Raw genomic sequence first — 20,660 nt, forward strand, 5'->3', positions numbered from 1 at the left:
TAATTTAAGTAGCTTGCATGAGCGCAGCTTACATTTGTCTTAGTAAGTCCCAGACTGTGGAGTCCTGGAGTAAGCTAAGACGAGAACACCTGGGTCAAGCCTCATTATCCTAAGTGGGAGCACAGCCTGTTAGCCTATTGGTGCTCATAAAAACATGGAATGGAATTGAGGACAGCTGACACCGAACATGGCTGAAGCTAAAAGAACACGCGCAAAGAACTATACCGAGTATGAAAAAAAACTCTACTTAAACAAATTGTGGGAAATCATGCTGTTATTGAAAGTAAAGGCCATGGTGCTGCCATTGAACAAAGGAAGAGGAGTGCTTGGGCTGCCATTTGCAGTGAATTCAATGCAAATGAAAGTGTAACCACAAGAGCGGTACAGCAACTGCAGGTGAGACACGTTTATTATGATCTGTATATCACAGATGTCGTGATATTGTTTACATTGAATGATAATTGCCTTCATAGACTCTGTGGAAGAACATCAAATTAGATTTGAAAAAAAGGAATGCAGAGGCCAGAAGAGAGAGATTTAGTACTGGCGGTGGACCCCCACCTAGTAAAGACAAGAATGATGAATTGGCTGAATTGTTGACTGGGATCATAGAGGACCAGCAACCTCTGGATGGCATACCAGATGATTTTGGACCATTTGGACAGTGGACATGAAGAACTGGGCACAAATGGTAAATATACCATAGAAAGTAAATTAGTACCTCATTCTGTACATACAGATTATTGCACTGTCTTTATTATTATTTAATTCTAAGGACCATGTGAGTTTTTGTGTCTAACAATGTTTCTTTTCCCAGAGGAAATCATTCTAACCCTGGTGGAAGAGCCAGTGCACAGTGACTGTGCACCCTCCACATCTGGTATGGCATCCCAGAGAAAAGATGGTGCCACCACCTCCCAGCAGAGACCAAAAACGATGTCCATGCATGAAAAGTTAGCCTTAGAATTTCATGAGCAGGAAATGAAATATCTGAAAGAAGAGCATGACATGAAAATGAGAATTCTGCAGGTCGAATTGTGTATGAAATTAGAAGAGAGAGCTGTTCAAAGAAAGGTGCATGAGAGAATGTAATGAAATACATTGTGAAAATAAACTCACTTGACAAGAGTCTGAGTATTGTAGTCACCACAACCTATATTTTAGAACGGCCTTGGTTAAGTTTCTCATTTAATTTTTCAGCACACTTTTATATATGTTGTACACAACATACACTATTAAAGCAAAAATAAGCCATAATCAATACATCTTTTTTTCCTAACTGAAGTGCTGCAATGTGAAAGCAGCTCTGAGTGCAAGTCCTCTTCCTGCCACGGGCATGGGCACATCTGGATCATTCTGGTCTTCCATTGGAGGGTCAGGACAATTATGCATATTCAGGTAGTTGTGCAGCACAGCTGTAGCAATGATCACCTTGCAGCATCTTCTAGGCTCAAAACGAAGTGTATTGCGTAAAAACTGGAATGGATTCTTCCACACTCCAAACATACGCTCGACCATCCCTCTAGTGCCAATATGAGCTCTGTTGTGTCTTTGCTGCTCAGTTGTTGTGGGATGTGGCCAAGGTGTGAATAAGTAGGAACTCTGAGCATATCCACTGTCACCAAGTAGTAGTCCACTATGTTGCCCTCTCTCAAACTGAGCACACACTGAAGAGCTCCTTTCCAACGGGCAACAATGTTTGAAAACTCTAAACTGCATACAGCCTGAACATTGATAGAAAACCAGTTCTTACGGTTCCTGTACTCCTCAGCATCAGGAGTTGATTTCAACATGACATCCATCTATACAGCCAATCACTCCCGGGAAGTTCCCATATTCATAGAATAGTACTTTATAGTTTGCTTACTTAATGCACAGATTTCTCAGTTCACAAATGGCATTGCAGACATTGTGAACTATTCTACACACTGTTGCTTCACTGACACCACACAAATCACCAGTCTCGCCATGATGCCAACAATCTCAAAGTGATCAGAACTTGGAGAGAACTGGGTACAGGCCTTCCTCTTTGAGACATGGAGGAAAGTCTCGGCTCAAGCAACATAATGATCTCCAGTACATCTTCTTTGTACATACGGAAGCGATCTCGAAAAGTAATTTCATCAAATTGATTCAATGGATTACTCCTATCCACACGTATTTGTCTTGCTGGCCTCTGTAGTGAATATTGGTCTTCATTTAGATATTCCAAATACTCCATGCTCCCAAACCATCTGTGCTCCCTTTCACAAACAGTGCTAAACTGAAGTTAAACCTGCCTCTTTGCAGGATTAATATAAACTTCAATTTAGTCCTAGAGTAACTCTAATCTACCCTCCTGCAATTGCCTTTGTTTAATCCAGAACAGACTAAATCTATGACTATTTTAAGATCAATCTGTGCAAGTGACTTAAAGTTAAGCCAGCTCAAACAGCATTTTAGTCTGGGACTAGGCTTAAGCCTTGTCTGCGAAACCGGGCCATTATTATGTTTTCTCTATTGTTTGACATTGAGATAAAGACAATATATATTAATGGTTTATGAAGTAAAATGCTGTATCAGAATTGTTTTTAAGTTTCGAAGGAAATTCATTTTGTCAGAGTTTATGTTATCTTTTGAGGTATCACAAATAATATTGAAAAAAGTCTGCTGATGTCAGTGTTGTTGGGAGGTTGAGGTGGTGGATGGTTATATAAACACAGGATGTTTTACCCAGGGGGATACTGGCCGGTAGACAAGTAGTTTTTGCCCAAACAAGTAGTTTTCCTCGTATGTCATGCTGGTTAAAACAGTGTTATCCAGTAGAAGTAATTCCCTCAAAATGTAATGGAGGGTGCAGTTGAGTTGTGTGGGCGGCGACCTCTGGTTCTGAAGAGTGAAACCAAAGCCGAAGTGCCTTTATTCCCTTTACTGACCATCAGGGGGCGACTCCTCTGATTGCAAAAAGAAGTAGGATTACAGTCTCAGAGAAAATGACCCTACTTCTCTCTTGATTGTTTATCTCAGTTTACACATGGGCTCACGGTCACATTCTAGTTTCAAGTCTTCTTCAATCCAGTATGATGTTCATTCCAATCTCAATGCTAACAGGCTCACAATGACAATGCTCTTTACCTTGTTAGCCCTGGTTAGCATGCTAACATGTGCTAACTAAATGTAAGTAGAACAGAAGAAAATGATGCCAGAGCCGGTATGTGGTCATAAAGATAAATAGTAGACAAAACTGACCAAAACCCCTAATTCCATTCACCTCCATTGTTTTGGGTTTAATGATGCAGGACGAGATGCCACTACAGCTGAGTGGAACATTGTCTTAGTTTGGGGGAATTGATCCCTTAAATGGAATCAAACTGGATGTAGAGCACCTTATTTATTTCTGCACTGAAATATTTAGCAAGGCTTCAAAAAGCACAATGAAAATAAAAACAACTCTCCTATCTGCCACTAGGGGGCAGCACAAGCAGGAAAATCAGATGTTATATATCCTAAAACTCTTACTATCATCGTAAACTAAACTTTAATATTTAACCTTAATCCTAAAAATACAGAAAATGGTAAATACAGTAATGACCCTTGAATGCTTCAAACTGCATTTTGTTGTAGACTAATAGTATGTAGGAATTGACAGTATCGTTCATGAAAACTTGTTGTCCGTGGTGAAAATGTCTTGGTTTTGTAACACACATATAACTTAATATTCATGCTAATAAGAAACGTCTCTCGAGGACATATTCCTGTTACACTTGGGCTAAAATAAGGCAACGTGTTGAATAAAGCAGGCTACAAGCAAACTGATGCTCATTCTGTTTTATTGCTCTCAAATGTGTGTGTGTGTGTGTGTGTGTGTGTGTGTGTGTGTGTGTGTGTGTGTGTGGAGAGGACTCTACACACAGTCCCTCAGTTGGAAGCCTGATACAAGATTGTCCGTTTTGACAACTTTCTCAGGAGCAGGCATGACGACGGCACGCTTGAGGTAGCAGCGGCGTCTAGAGCACAAGGTCAAGAACAGCATTGTCAAACCTGAACCATCGATGCAGCTGTCATCACATTATAAAGTGGGGTTACAATAATGTTTGACTGATGATCATGGTAAATGTTTTCCAGCTATTGAATTGTTGGTAACAAGTGTATTTATAATGTGTGTAGGCCTACATGCAAGCATTATGAATCATGTACCTGTAAACTCTGTCAGAGAAGTTGTTATTGACGTAGGTGTAGAACTGGCAGTTCGGATCATCGGTGCATTTTCTCTGACATGAGTCTGGATCGTCAGTCAACTCAAAGCGAATGTCAGAACCTAGGAAATCTACTCCTTCATGAGCGACCTTCACCCAGCCTGTTAGCAGAGAGGAACGGGTTAGACTGCTGCTGGCTAAACTCCAGAAATACTTAACTTACAATCAACTGAAGGGATAGATAGGAAACACTTCACTTATCCAATGCATGAAATGTTAGAGGAAAGTGGCAGCTGTTGGATTATTGTTTCTGAAATGATTAAATAAAGTTGCCATTCAGACCAGAAAAAGTCAGATTTTGAAGTTTGATGTTGGACTAGGACTTGCACAGTGCTTTGATTTGGATTGTAGAATAAAAAGCTTCATAATGCAAATACAGCAATGCTAAATCAGTCATGAAAAAGGAAACCTGATCCTGAGTGTGACGTGTGAATGTGTGTTTTAAATGGCAATCCTTTCATAATTGGTGAGACATTTCACTCAACTCAAAGTCAGGAGATCACCAAAGTCATTCATGTCTGTAGCAAATGCCTTGTCAATGAAACCACTAAATGTTGAGATACTTTGCTGAATGAGTGAAATCTAGGTTGAGTGGCCGATCCATTGACAACATGCTACTAGTATGGCTATAAAGAACAGGGGAAAGAAGTGATCCATACACCCAAAATACTTTAGGTGGTCTTTGGATCTGCTGGAAGTGCGTCCGTTCGATGATACATACTGTTATCCACTTCGCAGAGGCGTGCCGGTAACCCAGATATGATTCCACTTTTAGCTTTGGTCACTAATTCATTTTTGTTGTTCTTCAGGTAACATTTGAGGTTATCACTGCAAAGGGGAAAAAATAAGAAAGAATACAAAACCTATAAGTCTATATTTTGAGATTAGAGAACAGAGCTGGCTGAAACACAACTCAGCAATTACTCATCGTCTTGCCTTATTGAACAGAGAGTAATCAGTTATATTTGACTACCTGTCAAAAGAGAAGTAGGTGCAGTCTGGATGACCGGTGCACAATGCCTGACAGTGTCCAGCAGAGGGAGAAGGAAGAGAGGTGAAGTCGTTCCCTGGGATGTCGAGGCCTGGAAGCAGCTTACCCTCACATGCTGCACAGAACAGATAACACAGTAAGAAAGCATGCACAACAACCTGCAGGGTGTTTGCTATGACTGTTTATATACCTGGTATAAAGCCTTGAGTTATTGGTAGAACGTGGGAGAATCCGGATACGACACCAGCCTTTTTTTCAACAATAGGAAGAGTTGGTACCGCCCAACTGAATTTAAGGTGGCACTTGTACCTAAAGCAAAACACGAAACAGCATAGTTAGGGAATTTTTGCCAAACCCTCCCTATCGTTGGTCGAATGAAACCTTAGACCCTCCGATTGGTGCTCATGTGTCCCAGTGCGTTAGAAAACATGTGTAACAGCCAGCAGGAGAGGACAAAATCACAACCTCATTTCAACATAATGTGAACCAGTTTTACCGTATAGTCTCTGTTGAGAAGACCCCATTTACAAAAGTAAAGAACTGACAGCCAGGGTCCCGTGTGCAGGTTCTCCGACATTCCTCATGGTCTACCGTGAATAAGGATGTGTAGTCTGACCCGAGGAAGTCCATGTCATGGTACAGGTCAGGTAGACATGGCTCTGTCAAACAGACAGGCAGACACAGACAGTCACTACTTGAGTGTGGGTATGGTTTCTTTTAAAATGTAGTAGGTTACTGATTACTATACCCCTGTTTAAAATGCAATACGTAATGGAGCTCTTTTACTTCATCAACGTAATATAAGTCATTGCATTTGATTACTTTTCTGTCACGTTTTCAGTTTCGAAAGCTGAAGATAAGAAGATTAAAAGGTTTTGTGTACTTTTTTTTCTTCCCCAAACTGCAAATTAAACTAATGGTTTAAAATGGTTGTTAGCCTACGTGTGTTTAGGTTGCAGGGTTTGAGAGAATATCCAGATGTGACACCCTGTAGTGGAGTCTGAACGTTGGGCTGCCCAGAAGGCGTGGTCTTGAGGTAACAGAAGAAGTGCCTGCAGAAAAGGACAGATGTGTGTGTGTGTGTGTGTGTGTGTGTGTGTGTGTGTGTGTGTGTGTGTGTGTGTGTGTGTGTGTGTGTAAAGTGCAGGGGTTATCACAGTTGCAGCAAAAACAAACATTTAGTAAGCCTGCCCATGAAAATGACAAAATGAGCGGATACAACTCTGATGGAGCCTACGGTTACGAATGAAATTAGTAAATAAACTGCATGTTACTTGATTGTTTTTTGTTTGTTTTTTCATTGCATTTTGCATCCAGCAACCTTTTGACTTCTGGTCAAAACTTTCCGATTTACTGAGTCAAAATCATTTTTTTTATTAAATATGTACCTGTTATCTTTGGTCCAGTCAGCCCGAATAAAGGTAAAGAAGAGACAGGAGGGGTGCTGCGTGCAAAGCTGCTGACAGTGATTAACATCAGGAGAGAACACGGATTTGATGTCTGTTCCAGGGAAATCTATATCCTCCAGAAACTGCGGACGACATTCTAAAAAAATGGGAAAAAAGAAACACACACACACACACACACACACACACACACACACATACCAGTGAAGCTACAATGCTGAAATGGCACTGAGTAATAGGAATATACAAAGATAGGCTAATAAATACATTGAAATGGTAAAAGGACAACATATAATGTATGTATTACCTTGACTGAAGGAGAGGCTGCAGATAGACAGCAGAGCCGCCAAAATCAAAAGTGTTCCCATTTTCTCGTTTTGTGAATGTTGAAAAACTGCAGCTAAATTTCAGCGGGTGTATTCAGGTAGCAGGTTCAACAAACTCTGAGCCTCACCCTGAGTTGACAAACCTGACATGGGTGCAACAGTTACTCTCCACTGACTGCAAGCCTGATCTAATAGCTGATTGGCTCTTATTTTTGACAACCAATACCACATTTATTAGAAAATGCGAATTTCCTGTGTGATTAATATTCAATAGATTTAAGGCTGTTAGTCTCATGTTGTGCAAAAAAGTTGTATCTGTTAAAAAGTAAATATCAGTGGTTGTATCATCTTAGCATCTTTAACCAACATAATGCTGATTCAGGACACAGAAATAGCCTTAAACATCACAGAAAACTTGTTTGCAATAAAGCTAAGGGCTATGCAAAAACCCAGCTTTCTGGATCGAAGAGGTCCCTTAAGAACTGTGACCGCAGGTTCATTGGGCCTGACAAAATCAATATTTGGATGCAAGTTCCAGTGCCAAGAACAGTGTTCAATTTACTTTGGCTCTGCTGGCTTATTCCTTTCTTTAGTTAATGCAACTTGCTGTTAATTTTATTTGTTACTTCATGCTATGTTGTTGCATTATATTTGCATTACGTTAGAACAAACATTTTGCTTGAGCAGCCTGATTTCCTTCTTTTTTTTTTCTTTTTTTTTTACCATGATGTGGTACTGTATGGCTGAAACATGCCTCAGAGGTCTGAAACTCTCACCTATTGATAGTGGTGTGGTTTGCTTTGTTCCTCCTGGTCCTGGTAACAAAAAGCCACATTTCTAAACCCAGTCTGATTAAAAAAGTCTCTGTTTGATGGTCATAGTGTGAAAACAGTGGTGAGATTCAAGTTCATATTGTGTTTGCACAGGGCGTTGCCACTGCAGAAGAAAAGGTGTTACCTCACATCCTAATATTCCTTTCTCTTGTACTGATAAAATGTCCTGCTGCTCCTATTTGATGGTGGTTCACTTTTGTTATCCTGATTAGAAGAAGTAATTCTAGTTGATCTTGAGAGAAAAGATCTTTTGGTCTTCCCCCTTTCCCGGGCCGACTCCCTGTTGTGACATCCTTTGGAAAAACCAGTCTACCCCGAGAGCAGCCACACCTTCTACCTCTCAGGGAGTCTCTTCCTCTTGGAAGCAGACGTGTATTGAGTCAATCACTCATCACATCTTCCTCCTTGTTCTCTGTAACTCTTTATGAAACTCTTGTCAGAAAGGATTTCATGGCAACGCTGTGACTTCCTTTTCCACTGACAGTGATGAAACCTCTTCTGAACCAGCCACAGAATTGAACCTGAAGAGTATTCTTCCACACCACCTTCTGGCCACATGGGGAATGACATGAAGGCTGCAAGTCCAAACCGAAAGGGCAGTAAAAGCAGCAGTGGTTTATTTGCCTTTAGTGGCCTCTGCTGTCCAAACATCAAACGGCATGCGAGAATCCAGTTTTGATGCACATGGTCAAATATTTACCTACAGTTATATTTTAATAGCATTGCTCGGGGTACACCTTTGTTAAACATATTCCAAAAACATTTGCTAAAAAAGGATCTGTAGACACTGACCTTGAAATTAATCAAGTACGCAAAGCCGAAAGACAATTTCTATTGTTTTCTTTTTATTAACAGCACAACAAGAATCATCTGCAGTTTAAACAAATAATGTGGGGAATTAACAGTAATAGCAAGTGCATGTTTGTTAAAAATGCAGCTAGCTAGAGTAGTGCAATGCAAGGAGTGGTTACACACATTACACATTATCCCTTAAATGGAATCAAACTGGATGTAGAGCACCTTATTTATTTCTGCACTGAAATATTTAGCAAGGCTTCAAAAAGCACAATGAAAATAAAAACAACTCTCCTGTCTGCCACTAGGGGGCAGCACAAGCAGGAAAATCAGATGTTATATATCCTAAAACTCTTACTTTCATCGTAAACTAAACTTTAATATTTAACCTTAATCCTAAAAATACAGAAAATGGTAAATACAGTAATGACCCTTGAATGCTTCAAACTGCATTTTGTTGTAGACTAATAGTATGTAGGAATTGACAGTATCGTTCATGAAAACTTGTTGTCCGTGGTGAAAATGTCTTGGTTTTGTAACACACATATAACTTAATATTCATGCTAATAAGAAACGTCTCTCGAGGACATATTCCTGTTACACTTGGGCTAAAATAAGGCAACGTGTTGAATAAAGCAGGCTACAAGCAAACTGATGCTCATTCTGTTTTATTGCTCTCAAATGTGTGTGTGTGTGTGTGTGTGTGTGTGTGTGTGTGTGTGTGTGTGTGTGTGTGTGTGTGTGTGTGTGTGTGTGTGTGTGTGTGTGTGTGTGGAGAGGACTCTACACACAGTCCCTCAGTTGGAAGCCTGATACAAGATTGTCCGTTTTGACAACTTTCTCAGGAGCAGGCATGACGACGGCACGCTTGAGGTAGCAGCGGCGTCTAGAGCACAAGATCAAGAACAGCATTGTCAAACCTGAACCATCGATGCAGCTGTCATCACATTATAAAGTGGGGTGACAATAATGTTTGACTGGTGATCATGGTAAATGTTTTCCAGCTATTGAATTGTTGGTAACAAGTGTATTTATAATGTGTGTAGGCCTACATGCAAGCATTATGAATCATGTACCTGTAAACTCTGTCAGAGAAGTTGTTATTGACGTAGGTGTAGAACTGGCAGTTCGGATCATCGGTGCATTTTCTCTGACATGAGTCTGGATCGTCAGTCAACTCAAAGCGAATGTCAGAACCTAGGAAATCTACTCCTTCATGAGCGACCTTCACCCAGCCTGTTAGCAGAGAGGAACGGGTTAGACTGCTGCTGGCTAAACTCCAGAAATACTTAACTTACAATCAACTGAAGGGATAGATAGGAAACACTTCACTTATCCAATGCATGAAATGTTAGAGGAAAGTGGCAGCTGTTGGATTATTGTTTCTGAAATGATTAAATAAAGTTGCCATTCAGATCAGAAAAAGTCAGATTTTGAAGTTTGATGTTGGACTAGGACTTGCACAGTGCTTTGATTTGGATTGTAGAATAAAAAGCTTCATAATGCAAATACAGCAATGCTAAATCAGTCATGAAAAAGGAAACCTGATCCTGAGTGTGACGTGTGAATGTGTGTTTTAAATGGCAATCCTTTCATAATTGGTGAGACATTTCACTCAACTCAAAGTCAGGAGATCACCAAAGTCATTCATGTCTGTAGCAAATGCCTTGTCAATGAAACCACTAAATGTTGAGATACTTTGCTGAATGAGTGAAATCTAGGTTGAGTGGCCGATCCATTGACAACATGCTACTAGTATGGCTATAAAGAACAGGGGAAAGAAGTGATCCATACACCCAAAATACTTTAGGTGGTCTTTGGATCTGCTGGAAGTGCGTCCGTTCGATGATACATACTGTTATCCACTTCGCAGAGGCGTGCCGGTAACCCAGATATGATTCCACTTTTAGCTTTGGTCACTAATTCATTTTTGTTGTTCTTCAGGTAACATTTGAGGTTATCACTGCAAAGGGGAAAAAATAAGAAAGAATACAAAACCTATAAGTCTATATTTTGAGATTAGAGAACAGAGCTGGCTGAAACACAACTCAGCAATTACTCATCGTCTTGCCTTATTGAACAGAGAGTAATCAGTTATATTTGACTACCTGTCAAAAGAGAAGTAGGTGCAGTCTGGATGACCGGTGCACAATGCCTGACAGTGTCCAGCAGAGGGAGAAGGAAGAGAGGTGAAGTCGTTCCCTGGGATGTCGAGGCCTGGAAGCAGCTTACCCTCACATGCTGCACAGAACAGATAACACAGTAAGAAAGCATGCACAACAACCTGCAGGGTGTTTGCTATGACTGTTTATATACCTGGTATAAAGCCTTGAGTTATTGGTAGAACGTGGGAGAATCCGGATACGACACCAGCCTTTTTTTCAACAATAGGAAGAGTTGGTACCGCCCAACTGAATTTAAGGTGGCACTTGTACCTAAAGCAAAACACGAAACAGCATAGTTAGGGAATTTTTGCCAAACCCTCCCTATCGTTGGTCGAATGAAACCTTAGACCCTCCAATTGGTGCTCATGTGTCCCAGTGCGTTAGAAAACATGTGTAACAGCCAGCAGGAGAGGACAAAATCACAACCTCATTTCAACATAATGTGAACCAGTTTTACCGTATAGTCTCTGTTGAGAAGACCCCATTTACAAAAGTAAAGAACTGACAGCCAGGGTCCCGTGTGCAGGTTCTCCGACATTCCTCATGGTCTACCGTGAATAAGGATGTGTAGTCTGACCCGAGGAAGTCCATGTCATGGTACAGGTCAGGTAGACATGGCTCTGTCAAACAGACAGGCAGACACAGACAGTCACTACTTGAGTGTGGCTATGGTTTCTTTTAAAATGTAGTAGGTTACTGATTACTATACCCCTGTTTAAAATGCAATACGTAATGGAGCTCTTTTACTTCATCTACGTAATATAAGTCATTGCATTTGATTACTTTTCTGTCACGTTTTCAGTTTCGAAAGCTGAAGATAAGAAGATTAAAAGGTTTTGTGTACTTTTTTTTCTTCCCCAAACTGCAAATGAAACTAATGGTTTAAAATGGTTGTTAGCCTACGTGTGTTTAGGTTGCAGGGTTTGAGAGAATATCCAGATGTGACACCCTGTAGTGGAGTCTGAACGTTGGGCTGCCCAGAAGGCGTGGTCTTGAGGTAACAGAAGAAGTGCCTGCAGAAAAGGACAGATGTGTGTGTGTGTGTGTGTGTGTGTGTGTGTGTGTGTGTGTGTGTGTGTGTGTGTGTGTGTGTGTGTGTGTGTGTGTGTGTGTGTGTGTGTGTGTAAAGTGCAGGGGTTATCACAGTTGCAGCAAAAACAAACATTTAGTAAGCCTGCCCATGAAAATGACAAAATGAGCGGATACAACTCTGATGGAGCCTACGGTTACGAATGAAATTAGTAAATAAACTGCATGTTACTTGATTGTTTTTTGTTTGTTTTTTCAGTGCATTTTGCATCCAGCAACCTTTTGACTTCTGGTCAAAACTTTCCGATTTACTGAGTCAAAATCATTTTTTTTATTAAATATGTACCTGTTATCTTTGGTCCAGTCAGCCCGAATAAAGGTAAAGAAGAGACAGGAGGGGTGCTGCGTGCAAAGCTGCTGGCAGTGATTAACATCAGGAGAGAACACGGATTTGATGTCTGTTCCAGGGAAATCTATATCCTCCAGAAACTGCGGACGACATTCTAAAAAAATGGGAAAGAAGAACACACACACACACACACACACACACACACACACACACACACACACACACACACACACACACACACACACACACACACACACACACACACACATACCAGTGAAGCTACAATGCTGAAATGGCACTGAGTAATAGGAATATACAAACATAGGCTAATAAATACATTGAAATGGTAAAAGGACAACATATAATGTATGTATTACCTTGACTGAAGGAGAGGCTGCAGATAGACAGCAGAGCCGCCAAAATCAAAAGTGTTCCCATCTTCTCGTTTCGTGAATGTTGAAAAACTGCAGCTAAATTTCAGCGGGTGTATTCAGGTAGCAGGTTCAACAAACTCTGAGCCTCACCCTGAGTTGACAAACCTGACATGGGTGCAACAGTTACTCTCCACTGACTGCAAGCCTGATCTAATAGCTGATTGGCTCTTATTTTTGACAGCCAATACCACATTTATTAGAAAATGCGAATTTCCTGTGTGATTAATATTCAATAGATTTAAGGCTGTTAGTCTCATGTTGTGCAAAAAAGTTGTATCTGTTAAAAAAGTAAATATCAGTGGTTGTATCATCTTAGCATCTTTAACCAACATAATGCTGCTTCAGGACACAGAAATAGCCTTAAACATCACAGAAAACTTGTTTGCAATAAAGCTAAGGGCTATGCAAAAACCCAGCTTTCTGGATCGAAGAGGTCCCATAAGAACTGTGACCGCAGGTTCATTGGGCCTGACAAAATCAATATTTGGATGCAAGTTCCAGTGCCAAGAACAGTGTTCAATTTACTTTGGCTCTGCTGGCTTATTCCTTTCTTTAGTTAATGCAACTTGCTGTTAATTTTATTTGTTACTTCATGCTATGTTGTTGCATTATATTTGCATTACGTTAGAACAAACATTTTGCTTGAGCAGCCTGATTTCCTTCTTTTTTTTTTACCATGATGTGGTACTGTATGGCTGAAACATGCCTCAGAGGCCTGAAACTCTCACCTATTGATAGTGGTGTGGTTTGCTTTGTTCCTCCTGGTCCTGGTAACAAAAAGCCACATTTCTAAACCCAGTCTGATTAAAAAAGTCTCTGTTTGATGGTCATAGTGTGAAAACAGAGGTGAGATTCAAGTTCATATTGTGTTTGCACAGGGCGTTGCCACTGCAGAAGAAAAGGTGTTACCTCACATCCTAATATTCCTTTCTCTTGTACTGATAAAATGTCCCGCTGCTATTTGATGGTGGTTCACTTTTGTTATCCTGATTAGAAGAAGTAATTCTAGTTGATTTTGAGAGAAAAGATCTTTTGGTCTTCCCCCTTTCCCGGGCCGACTCCCTGTTGTGACATCCTTTGGAAAAACCAGTCTACCCCGAGAGCAGCCACACCTTCTACCTCTCAGGGAGTCTCTTCCTCTTGGAAGCAGACGTGTATTGAGTCAATCACTCATCACATCTTCCTTCTTGTTCTCTGTAACTCTTTATGAAACTCTTGTCAGAAAGGATTTCATGGCAACGCTGTGACTTCCTTTTCCACCGACAGTGATGAAACCTCTTCTGAACCAGCCACAGAATTGAACCTGAAGAGTATTCTTCCACACCACCTTCTGGCCACATGGGGAATGACAAGAAGGCTGCAAGTCCAAACAGAAAGGGCAGTAAAAGCAGCAGTGGTTTATTTGCCTTTAGTGGCCTCTGCTGTCCAAACATCAAATGGCATGCGAGAATCCAGTTTTGATGCACATGGTCAAATATTTACCTACAGTTATATTTTAATAGCATTGCTCGGGGTACACCTTTGTTAAACATATTCCAAAAACATTTGCTAAAAAAGGATCTGTAGACACTGACCTTGAAATTAATCAAGTATGCGAAGCCGAAAGACAATTTCTATTGTTTTCTTTTTATTAACAGCACAACAAGAATCATCTGCAGTTTAAACAAATAATGTGGGGAATTAACAACCACAGTAATAGCAAGTGCATGTTTGTTAAAAATGCAGCTAGCTAGAGTAGTGCAATGCAAGGAGTGGTTACACACATTACACGTGTGATGTGTGTTTCAATCTCAGATGTCCTTCAGGACGTCGGATCCCTTGTCGGTCCAGGTAGGGGGCCAGGTCTTCTTGATGCTCGGTCTGTCCTTCAGGCTGTTATAGTAAGCTGCCAGTTTAGGGTAACGCTTCTCACACAGCCTGTAGAAGGGAGAACAGTTGGTGTGAATTTCAAATGACAAATGTCTCCCTCTTCCATGATCAGTGCATTCATTTTGTCAAGCAGATTAAAGTCATTTTCAGTCATTTAATCCACGCACCCAAAACGGAAGACATAAGCAAGGGATGGATACACAGCCACGTCAGCCAGTGAGAAGTTCTTTCCTGCCAGGAAAGGGCCTGGACCCTAGAAGAAAGAGGAAAAGAGTTAGAACCACAGTCCTATGTTGACTCTGTTTCAACTAGGGCTGCATTCATTTGCCTTATTTATGCTTATTCACAATTACAATTAACATAAATGTTAAATGTAATAGATGCTTTAGGTGCATGTGCTTTCAAAGATATCCACATATTAGGAAATACCATTATTGCCTTCTTGCCAAGCTCAGCTTCACAAAATAGACTGTTCAGTCCAAAAGGTACCATCATTTGCAAACCAGGACATTGAAGGCTCGCTGAGGCCTCATCCACATGTACACAGGTATTTTTAGTGTAAACGTAGCTTTTTCTATGCATTTTGGCCTTTTTCTATTTTGCCTTCCATAAAATAATTTTTGTCCCAGTGTATAGTTTGTCAAATGTAGTGTACCAATAAATACCACAATGTCCAAATACATCCGGTCACATTTTGCTGTATGCAATGTCAGCATGCTTCTCTGGCTGTTCTGACCCACAATCCTCTGGAGCAAGATGCTCAAAGTTGGAGGTGGAATGTTATGACGAAGCAGAATGTCCCAATTGAAGGTATACTGCATGCAACAGTTCTTAGCCTTTTCAAAGAAGTAAAGTTCTCATTTTTCCACTTACATTTTTGTACTGATTAAACAAGCGGGAGATACCGTGTTAGAGAGTTTAAGATGTGGTGCAGTAGTTCACAGTTATGCACAGCTAAGCTAACCACCTGTTGGTGCTAACTTTACATCTACCACACAGAATCAATCTTCTGGAACGAAAGCAAATCAGGGTATCTCCAAATCTCCCAAAATGCAGCTGCAGCTGTTCTTACAGAACAGCATTCCTTACATCCAACATGTAATGCCGGTGTTAGTTCAACAAACCCTGAATCTGTTTGTCGTGTGTGTTTGAGGGTAGACTACAGCATTTTATAATCTTCAGGGTTACCTGCTTCATGTAACCCTCCCACAACTGGAGCTCAGTGGCCAGATTTTCACGGTTTCTCTTCACAGCAGAGTCATGTCTCTCTGCCTCTGGGACCTTCCAGGTGTAGTAGATGACATCCGCTGCAGAACATGTAAAAACAGGCGTTAGTTCACGGTGGTATGAGAGACATCGTTAAAATCTATCCACTCATAGTAAGCCACAACATCCAGGCCGACATTGTTCTTGGACTGAATGCTTTCATTTCCTTGGAATGTGAGGATGGGGTCAGTCAGGGATGTTATTACAATACATCCGTTTTAAACTGAAGAGAGTAAAAGTGGCTCAATCAAGTCAAAGCAGCCTACTTAAAAAAATACTATGCTGCCGGAACTGTATTTCTGATTATGCATGAGTTGACTGTAATTATTTGGGAACGCGCCTCTCGTCTTTTTGCACCCCTCCCCAAAAACTGAAGCACCCTGTCTCATGACTTAAGCTTCGCATGCAAGCTAGTCTGAGAATGTGATCCTTCGACCTTTCACACAAGACTAAATGCATGGTGCCATGGCTTCATTATGTGAATGCTCATGTCATTAGTGCATGGCGTGTGTCTCAAGTCCCTTGGTGGAGATGGCAGGGGGGCAGTTGATGTTGAGCTCCCTCTGAGGAGATTGACTGGAGATATGAAGTCTCAGTGGCATTGGTTTAGTTTACAGTATGTTGCCAAGAGCAATGCAGTTCAAAGTCCCATAAGGCAGACCTCTAACTGGCAACAACAGTCATAAAGTCAACAAAATCCAAGTGGATCAAATGTTACAACAATGTGTTCGTATTAACACGGAGGATTTGCAGGGTCATCAGCTTGGAATGAGAAGTAACAATAAATTATTTCAGCTTTGCGTGTCAAGTTAAACGCACCCATTTTCTGGTTCAACGTGAGACCCTCAAACATGCGCTGGTACATCATCGCCTGCTCAGCTGGGCAGTCAGGGATCAGCTTGGTTCCCTGGCTCGGGAACTGGTTCTGTTGTTGAGGCCATGAAAGGAGCAGACATTATAAACAGCGTCATGGTGCTCTCACATGCTCCTGTGGAGGTGTAGGGTGTCTGAAGAGGCATTGTTGAACACACACTGAACAATGAGCCCTCCTACTCATTAGCCCCTTGGTTGCATAGCTGCATAAAACTCTACTAGGGATCAAGGTTCTTACCTCCAGGTACAGGCAGGCAGCGTAGGACTCATTCAGGACATAGGATTTATGTTTGAAAGCAGGAAGCTTCAAGAGACATAGATTGGAATGAAAATGTTAAAGTCATGTTATTTCAAATGCATAAATGCATGCATGCATTTCAGGAAAAAGCAGACTGAAGAGTATTTGTATTCTGTTTAAAGTGAACGTACCTGTCCCCTGGGATTCATTTTCATGACGTCCTCAGACTTGTGCTCCCCTTTCTCAAACGACAGCAGTTTTTGGTTGTAGCCCTGCAGGTTCTTCTCCTCCAGAGCAACCATGACCCTCCAGCAGGGAGGAGAGCCGGAGCCCCACAGCAGAGTCATGTCCTTGGCCATGGTTTCAGAGTGAACTGCTACACCTGAATGCGAAAGCTCTTGGAGTTGTAAGAGGTGGAAGAAGAGTGAACCTAGAGTGTGTCACATGCCTGGTTTTATAACAGCCAGCCCTCTGCATCTGGATTGGTGGAATTAAGTCCCATCCCATTTTTGTGTCATTGCCAAAGATCTGTGATGGTCCACACCCTATCCAAGCATGTTCAGCGCCCTTCTGCTAAGTCAAGGCAACAATATATCATATTTAAAGTCAGCATATTTCACCAAACTCATTTAATGTGTATAATGTCTCCAGTTGCTTATATCCACATGCATTAGCAAAGTCACACTCGAGGAAGAGATACTTCTCTTGCTTTGCATGAATACTCTTTGATCTCAGTCATGCAGACTGAGACATATGGTGAAAAAGGAAAAAACAAAAAACATGAATTCACACTGAAATAATAGTACATTGCATTCATAAAGACTAATCATAATATTAATAATAATATCTATAAACTGGAATTTGAATTAATAATCAGCCTAATCACTGAAGTGAGAGAGATATATTTTTATATAACTTTCAACTATAACATTCCAATAAACATTACCCCATCCATGGGAAACTATGAGAACATGATGGCTTACAGTACTTTAATTTACTTTACTTTACATCTTAACAATTGAAAACTCACAGTGACTCAGCACTTTTCATTCACCCCTGCACACAGACAAAACCTGCTCCGGCGGTTAAAAGAACAATTAGCTTACTACTGGTTTAACAGACTGTGTTATTATCCTAATTGGAGCATGACATTTAATGTGTGTATCAACATCGTCATGTATTTTGATAGTTTCTATTTGTGCTATTTTGGTGTGCACTTGAATTTAAAACGCAAATTGTTTCATGAAAGAAAGCTGCAGAAATCACATGAATCTTTTGAGAAAAGTTGTTTTCCCTTTTATTATTGGCTAACAAAACCAAAAACCCAAAAGACACACACAATTCTAACAATTGATCATACACTTAATGCATGATGCCATTTCAGCTCCCCTCCAAACCAATATACAAATCTCAACCATCTCTTTATCAATTTTCACCAATATCAGTGATCAGTGAATACTGTAGAGAATCAACTCGAGAATTTCTATTTCAAGTTTTTTTATTGTTTAATATTAGTATAGTAATATGTTGTGCACTTTATTTTACCTTATTGTTTTTGTATTGTCATCTCTGTTGTGCCTGTGCACTTTATCTTACCGTGGGACGGGGAGATTTTCTTGTGTGTCGTACATGGAAGAAATTGACAAATAAAAAGTTGAAGTGATCCACGAAACCAACCAGATTCTTCATGATTACTGTCTTTGTGACCAAACACAATGAGAGAAAGATCTTTTACTGCTATGACACTTGGCTGAAATGATCTAAATGCCCAAGTAAACATGATTGATTGTTTTGTTTTTGAGTATTTTAGTGTGGACAATTGATTTCTTTGTTATTCCTTTTTTTTTTTTGCAGGCTCAGTCACAACAGACTGAGCAACATTCTTTCAGCAGCACCACATTTAAACATTAACCATCATGCCTTATGACCATTTTATGTAGCAGTGCCTAGGTGTTATTTATCTGCCTTTGTTTGTTCTTTTGGACAACATAAGGTTTGCCTTGACGTTTTCCATACATCATTCCAGGAAATATCTTCCTCAACCTTTTTTTCTGTGGATAAGTAGTGCTGGCAGTTATTAACAAAAAGTTTAGGACAACAATGACATTTGGGAACAGTCAATCAATAAAACAAAATTAAACTGAAGCAAAAGCCCAAACAAAAGAAAGCTGCAGCCTCACAGCAACGGCCAACTTCTCCCCCGAGGGAACGGGCCTTTATAACTTCTCCCTAATTGGACCCTACCAACAGCCCAGTACTGGGGGAGCTAAACCAGGAAGCATCCAAATTCATACAGAATAATGAACATACCTTTAATACAAGATTTCTAACTTGCTGACATCCAAATTCATCTTTGGGCACTCGGCTATAAGCCAGTGAGCACTCCCAATAAAACAGAATGTTATTCATTGCAGAACCACCTTACCTGCCTCCTATAGCTTTAACAGTGGCCATGCAGCCCATCTCTGCCAAGAGGAGATCAGTAAGCACACCTGCTAACACTCTCATTGTTTTAACTGCAGAGCAGCTGATCTACCGCAAACGTCTTTGGCAGAACACCACCAAAGATCCTTTGAGCCCATAAAAAAACATGCTAAACCCTCTTGTGTCATTTTCCCCCATAATGGATAATGTGGCAAACAACCTGAAACATTCGACTGAAATGACGCTGTTTGTGTCCCCTGCAAAACTAAGTAAATGTTAACATTTTGCCTTGATTTCCTGTGAAGACAGAAGTTTATTTTGAAAAGACATTACGGATGTAATGACGTACATTGACACACCAAAAGTGACTTCGCTTGGGTACCAGGCTATGATATTTGACAAACTGGAGTTAAATGTATTGGATTTAAAGGGGACATATCATAAAAACGCACATGTTCAGTGCGTGTGCTAACCATATTATCCTATCAACAAAGTGTGAAACAAGACAAACTTGTAAGTTCCTATCCTTGAGCAAAAAGCTTGATTCAACAAGCTATTCAAATTTGGCTCCCCTTCCTATCACATGCATACTCATCATGAGAATATACTGTCATGATAAAACATCTTTGTTTGGCTTAAAATTACTATGATATTGAAACCAAACAAACCCGTACTTGCATATGTTTCGGCAACAAAGGGACGTTCACACGAGACACAAAAAAGCAGAAAGCCCTGTGTTACTTGACTCCTCCGCCACCCTGTCCTCCTTCTCATGTGGACTTCCGTGCACTCGTTAAAACTAACGACAAAAATATGTTTCCCCTCGAAAGGTAATTCATATTACAGTTTCATTGTGTGCAGAAGCGGCTGCAGACAGACAGCATGAAAGCATCTAAACATCTTCTAGTAGAAATCACAAATACAAGTTTGCAAATGAGCATAATGTGGCCCCTTTAAGTATTCACTTTATGGGATATTGTGTTCAATAATTAAAGGTTTTAAAACAAGTTTGACAAGAACGATTGTATCACAGTTTCCATTCAGAGCATGTAGTCTGATTATAAAGGTTGTCACCTTGATCCAGTCCGGTGACATTCTACCTTTTTCTATCTATCGTTGCATCTTCATTCTAAAACGACTGCCAGTGTCATGTCCGTCTGTGTGCAGGTTGTCTTTGTAGAGAGTGAACATGACCTGAGTGTGCAGGTCAGTTTATTGCTTGACGAGCATGACGTTAACAGTTTCTATTGACAAAGCATATAAAGGCAAGGAGCTGGAGGACAGGTTCTGCTTGACATGCGTGACCAACATTGGCGTACACATGTTCATGCAACAGACAATAGACTGCTCCCTCTGTGCCACGGCTGAATGGAATAAAATATTAATATAGAGGCTCTTTTTCAAGGATGCAGTTCTCATACCAGTTT

The 20,660-nt window shown here is 40.6% G+C and overlaps 3 protein-coding genes, 1 long non-coding RNA gene and 1 pseudogene across 5 annotated transcripts; 1 reads left to right on the plus strand and 4 right to left on the minus strand.

Annotated features, from left to right (window-relative positions):
• Nucleotides 1–1,275: 1,275 nt before the first annotated feature.
• Nucleotides 1,276–2,221, minus strand: LOC311028031 (putative nuclease HARBI1; annotated as a pseudogene). Its single transcript has one exon. The product of its transcript is annotated as a putative nuclease HARBI1 (transcript).
• Nucleotides 2,222–3,792: 1,571 nt separating this feature from the next.
• On the minus strand, nt 3,793–7,096 carry LOC311028062 (coagulation factor XI-like). The gene is made up of 9 exons (XM_084032334.1): nt 6,940–7,096; nt 6,615–6,771; nt 6,169–6,278; nt 5,723–5,885; nt 5,417–5,535; nt 5,209–5,341; nt 4,957–5,063; nt 4,177–4,336; nt 3,793–3,986 (listed from the first exon to the last, which is right to left on the minus strand). The coding sequence occupies exons 1-9, from the start codon at nt 6,998–7,000 to the stop codon at nt 3,884–3,886; spliced, it is 1,113 nt and encodes a 370-aa protein (XP_083888460.1). The 5' UTR covers nt 7,001–7,096; the 3' UTR covers nt 3,793–3,883.
• A 1,343-nt stretch (nt 7,097–8,439) lies between these two features.
• LOC311028060 lies at nt 8,440–9,473 on the plus strand. Its single transcript, XR_014598679.1, has 2 exons — nt 8,440–9,297; nt 9,364–9,473. It is a non-coding gene; the product is annotated as an uncharacterized lncRNA (long non-coding RNA).
• Nucleotides 9,310–12,665, minus strand: LOC311028059 (coagulation factor XI-like). Its single transcript, XM_084032332.1, has 9 exons — nt 12,507–12,665; nt 12,127–12,283; nt 11,655–11,764; nt 11,209–11,371; nt 10,903–11,021; nt 10,695–10,827; nt 10,443–10,549; nt 9,663–9,822; nt 9,310–9,472 (listed from the first exon to the last, which is right to left on the minus strand). The coding sequence occupies exons 1-9, from the start codon at nt 12,565–12,567 to the stop codon at nt 9,370–9,372; spliced, it is 1,113 nt and encodes a 370-aa protein (XP_083888458.1). The 5' UTR covers nt 12,568–12,665; the 3' UTR covers nt 9,310–9,369.
• Nucleotides 12,666–14,168: 1,503 nt separating this feature from the next.
• LOC311027919 (glutathione S-transferase A-like) lies at nt 14,169–17,237 on the minus strand. The gene is made up of 6 exons (XM_084032140.1): nt 17,001–17,237; nt 16,810–16,875; nt 16,518–16,623; nt 15,621–15,739; nt 14,600–14,685; nt 14,169–14,480 (listed from the first exon to the last, which is right to left on the minus strand). Exons 1-6 carry the CDS (start codon nt 17,166–17,168, stop codon nt 14,354–14,356), a joined length of 672 nt encoding a protein of 223 aa, XP_083888266.1. The 5' UTR covers nt 17,169–17,237; the 3' UTR covers nt 14,169–14,353.
• Nucleotides 17,238–20,660: the final 3,423 nt, after the last annotated feature.

This window comes from Eutrigla gurnardus (assembly GCF_963514095.1).
Source record: "Eutrigla gurnardus genome assembly, chromosome: 17".
NCBI lineage: Eukaryota > Metazoa > Chordata > Actinopteri > Perciformes > Triglidae > Eutrigla > Eutrigla gurnardus.